We start from the raw sequence: 3,778 nt of genomic DNA, 5'->3' as shown, positions 1-3,778 counted from the left end.
ACACACACACACACACACACACACCTCATACCCTGTGTCCCAGTCAGCCCCATTCTGTCCCTGTCTTACCTGAAGTGATGAGAGGTGGCGCATCCCCTGGATGGTGGCTAGGAAAAGAAAAGTGGTGAGATCTCCGTTCGCCCCCGTTTATCCTCTCCCTCAAGGCTAGAGGATCCTCAGCTTGCCCCGACGTAGCTTCCTAGCTATTTTCCCACAGAGTTGTACCATCCCAGGGACCAAAGCATTTCGTGATTGGAGGCCCTCTGAGGATTCATGGCTCTGAAGAATAAACCTGGAAAATCTCAGTAGCAGGAATTCTCCAGGGCAAGACCCAGAGACCTGGCCTTTTTTTTTTTTTTTTGCGAGATTTAGCTCTTTACCCCTGAAAGGTGTCTGTCCAGTATGAGGCAGGCACACTGCCTGGAACCCATCTTACCGGGGCTTCCGGCTGAACTTGCATTTGCATTTCCCACCTGTTAGGAGAGAGGGCGATGTCAGGGGAGGACACCCACCGCCCTGCGCTGCCCGCTGCCCCGCCAGCTCCTCACTCACTCATGAGGACGATGATGCCGATGGCGCACAGAACCGCTGCAACGATGAGCCCGCCGACACGGAGGCTGAACCAGTCTAGGAGAAACCCAGAGGGGGCCCTCGGTGCCAGCCCGCACCCGCCTCATCCAAGCCCCCAACCGCCTGACGATATGCGTTAGGCACCCCTGACGTGGGATGCAGCAGTGGAGAGAACAGACGGCCCTCCAGCCCCCGCGCTCACTTTCCAGTCTCTACACAGCAAGCGACAGAGATCTAACGTGGGGTTAGGTAGAGAGAAGCGGTCTGAAGACAAATAAGCAGGGCCGGGGGACGGAGGGTCAGAAGACAGCTCTTTTAGGGACAGTGGCCAGGGAGGACCCTGCTGAAGGGGCATATTTGAGCAGAGGCCTGAGGAGGGGAGGGAGGGAGCATGGGGCTACGTGGAAGAAAACATGGGGGTGGTTCCAAGGACCAGGCGGGCATGTCTTGTTCCCTTAATCCACTGTGTTTACTGTTCAATGCCCCAATCCTCGCCCCCGGGTCACCCCCATCAGACCCTCACCCAACCCTGTGTGGGACCGTTGGCACGAAATCGGTCTGAGGGGTGAGTGGGGCTGCAAAGGGAGGGGCACAGGCTCTCACCATAGTAGAAAGGACTGTTTTTATCTGCAAGGAAAGAAAAATAGGACATGAATCCAGGATAAGAGTGGGGATGCAGGGGTCCTGGGGGAGACTTTGGGGGCGGGACTGGTGGAAGAGTCGGTCTGACTCACCTTCCGGGTCGTTGGCATCCAAGGCAGGCAGGCCTGGCGGGGAGAAGCAGGGTAGGAGAGAGATGGGGGTGCTGGCCTCGGCAAAGCTGGGGACAGGGCCGTTGGAGCTCCAGGCCTCAGCGTAGGGTCCCCTGATGGACAGTTCCCCACCTCCCACGGGCACAGGGGTCCAACCCCAAACTAGCTCCTCTGCACGTTCCACCTCGGAAATGAGGGTTTCCCCCGACTCAGCCCCACACCTGAAATAGGTTTTCACCTGGGTGGCTTTGGGCCACCTAGCCAGGCTTTGGCCTGATGTTTCCAGACACCAGGGGGCTAATCCGCACCCCCTGCAGAAACGAGCGATGGTCTTGTCAAGATGACAGGTGGCTTCAGCTCCCAGGCATTCTCAGCCCTCCTCTCCTGGTTCTGCCACGCCCACATCCCACCCATCCCTCACCATTCCCCTTAAAGTGACTTACTAATTATAAACTTAGTACGCTTTATTTAAAAATGCAACTTTACATCACTACCCTGAATGGAATGGCAGTCTTGCCCAATGTAATGGATAAAAACAGATACAATGAAAGCAAAGGACTAGGATTGAATTCTGGCTAGAAGCAGTGGGCTGCCTTAGCTCTGAGCCTAAGCTCTGTTCTTTCTTTGTTAAAGGGAGGTTCACATTTTTAAATTATATTTAAAGCACAAACACATGGTGCTTACTCTGTCCCAGGCACTCTTCTAAGTGCTTTGCAAATAGTAACTCGTTTAATCCTCACAGTGACTCTATAAGTAGGTGCTACTATTGTCCAGATGGGGAAACTGAGGCACAAGGGGCTTTGGTAACTTGCCACATAACCTCAAAACTTTTACCTCTCGTGATCAAGTGTTAAGAAGTGTTAAAGACACAGTAGCCCAGGGCTGAGACTTCTTGATATCATCAAGGAGACATCAAGACCATGCATGACGAGCTGTGTGAACCTCTGCTGTAAGAGGTCCTCCTTTATGTGTTCCTTGAAATCACCAGTGTGGCACTTCCCACCTTCCAGGAGATGCTGTCCTGAGACTCACCACCCCACAGGGGAGGCAGAAAGCACGAGAGAGCCACACGCAAGCGTGGTCAGCATGCAGCTGAGGGGGTCAGGGGAAAGGCAGTCCAGGAACGGGCACTCACCTGCCAGGAGGACGAGCAGGCTCAGGGCCACCTCTTGCATGTCGGAGAGCTGGCCTGGAGGGATCTAGGGGGAAGGTCCAGCTTTAGCAGGGCCACCGGGATGCCTCTGGTTCCCAGTCCCCTGCTACTGTGCTCCTTATCCAGGGTGCACAGCTCAGCCCAGGGCAGAAAGCCTGGCCTTGAAACTCGCTGGGCTGAGAGATAAGGAAGAAGGAGCCGGAAAGTGCAGTGGGGGCTGGGTGAGAACGCAGACCTGAAGGGGGAGCAGCAATAATAACTCACTGGACGTGGACTTGAGGCTTTAAGTGAATTGCCCTGGCAACCAAATGAGGAAGGTGCCGCCCGCTGTTATCCCCATCTTACAGATGTGGAAACTGAGGCTCCAGAGGTGAAAGTGGGTGCTCAAGGTCACCTTGCCAGGAAGCGGGATTTAAACCAGACCTGGCTCTGCGGAGGCTGTTCCTAACTCAGGACTCTCTCAGGGCCTTGGGGTGTTGTGGGAAATGGGGTGTTGGGAGCCAGGTGGCAGGAGGCCCGGTTCCTGGGAGTGTCTCCCATAGACAGCTCGGAGCCTGCCCGCCCTGCCCAGACTTCGCAGAACTTGGGCTGGGCCAGGGCTGGGGACTGAGCTGGCTCCTCTTGTTGCTCTGGGCAGAATGTGGGGAGGAGAGAAGTCAGAGAGCATGGGGGGAGGGGGGAGGGAGAGGGCAGCCCCAACCTCATCTTCTGCCCCACACTCCTCGCACCCCACCGTCCTGCTTCTGCCCCACCCCTGCCCATCCCACCCCAGTCCTTGGTCCTTCCTCTACCCCTACCAAGCTCCTCTGGCAGCAAACACTTCCTCTTTCCCCAGGTAGGCCTGCCCAGCACGAAGAACGCTCCACCGCCCCCTTCCTGGCCCAGTATCAGTCCCCCTGTGCGTCCCCCTGTCCCCTCCCCCGCCCCTGCCCCACTGCCACAGCACACATTGTCCCAATCTTGATAGCAAGAGCTCACACTTAGGCCCACCCTGTGCTGGGCACCGCCAAATGACCTTGCTGGGTTTTCTCTCATGTAATCCCCCAAGAATCCCGGAGGCCATTGGTTATAGGCCCCATTTCACAGACGGCAAAACACACACCCTCCCTAAGCCTGGTAAAAAGCCCATTGACATTCCCTGCTCTGTCTCCTGCCCACAGCTGGAGAGCACTTCCCGTCTCTCTCTCTCTGGCCTCCATGTAACCCACTCCCTGAATTTCTTTCCTGGGAACCTTCTTAGCTTCCCAGTTCATCCCATATACCAGACTCACAGTTTTAATTTGAGCATTCATTTCTTTGAGCA

At 55.9% G+C, this 3,778-nt stretch overlaps 1 protein-coding gene across 1 annotated transcript; it reads right to left on the bottom strand.

Moving 5' to 3' along the window:
• Positions 1–432: 432 nt before the first annotated feature.
• On the bottom strand, positions 433–2,516 carry FXYD3 (FXYD domain containing ion transport regulator 3). Its single transcript, XM_068528673.1, has 5 exons — positions 2,458–2,516; positions 1,305–1,337; positions 1,174–1,197; positions 553–627; positions 433–473 (listed from the first exon to the last, which is right to left on the bottom strand). Exons 1-5 carry the CDS (start codon positions 2,495–2,497, stop codon positions 433–435), a joined length of 213 nt encoding a protein of 70 aa, XP_068384774.1. The 5' UTR covers positions 2,498–2,516.
• Positions 2,517–3,778: the final 1,262 nt, after the last annotated feature.

This window comes from Eschrichtius robustus, chromosome 19, assembly GCF_028021215.1.
Source record: "Eschrichtius robustus isolate mEscRob2 chromosome 19, mEscRob2.pri, whole genome shotgun sequence".
NCBI classification, from domain to species: domain Eukaryota; kingdom Metazoa; phylum Chordata; class Mammalia; order Artiodactyla; family Eschrichtiidae; genus Eschrichtius; species Eschrichtius robustus.
Note: the sequence above shows the minus strand (reverse complement) of the source record. Positions and strands in the feature narration are given on the sequence as shown.

What these genes read in the sequence shown, in the direction of transcription:
- FXYD3 (XM_068528673.1), bottom strand. Translation starts at nt 2,497, where the DNA reads ATGCAAGAGGTGGCCCTGAGCCTGCTCGTCCTCCTGGCAG. An exon ending in CCTGCTCGTCCTCCTGGCAG is followed by an intron (nt 1,338 to 2,457) that starts GTGAGTGCCCGT and finishes TCTCCCCGCCAG; the next exon opens with GCCTGCCTGCCTTGGATGCC. An exon ending in CGGCATCATCGTCCTCATGA is followed by an intron (nt 474 to 552) that starts GTGAGTGAGGAG and finishes CTCTCCTAACAG; the next exon opens with GTGGGAAATGCAAATGCAAG.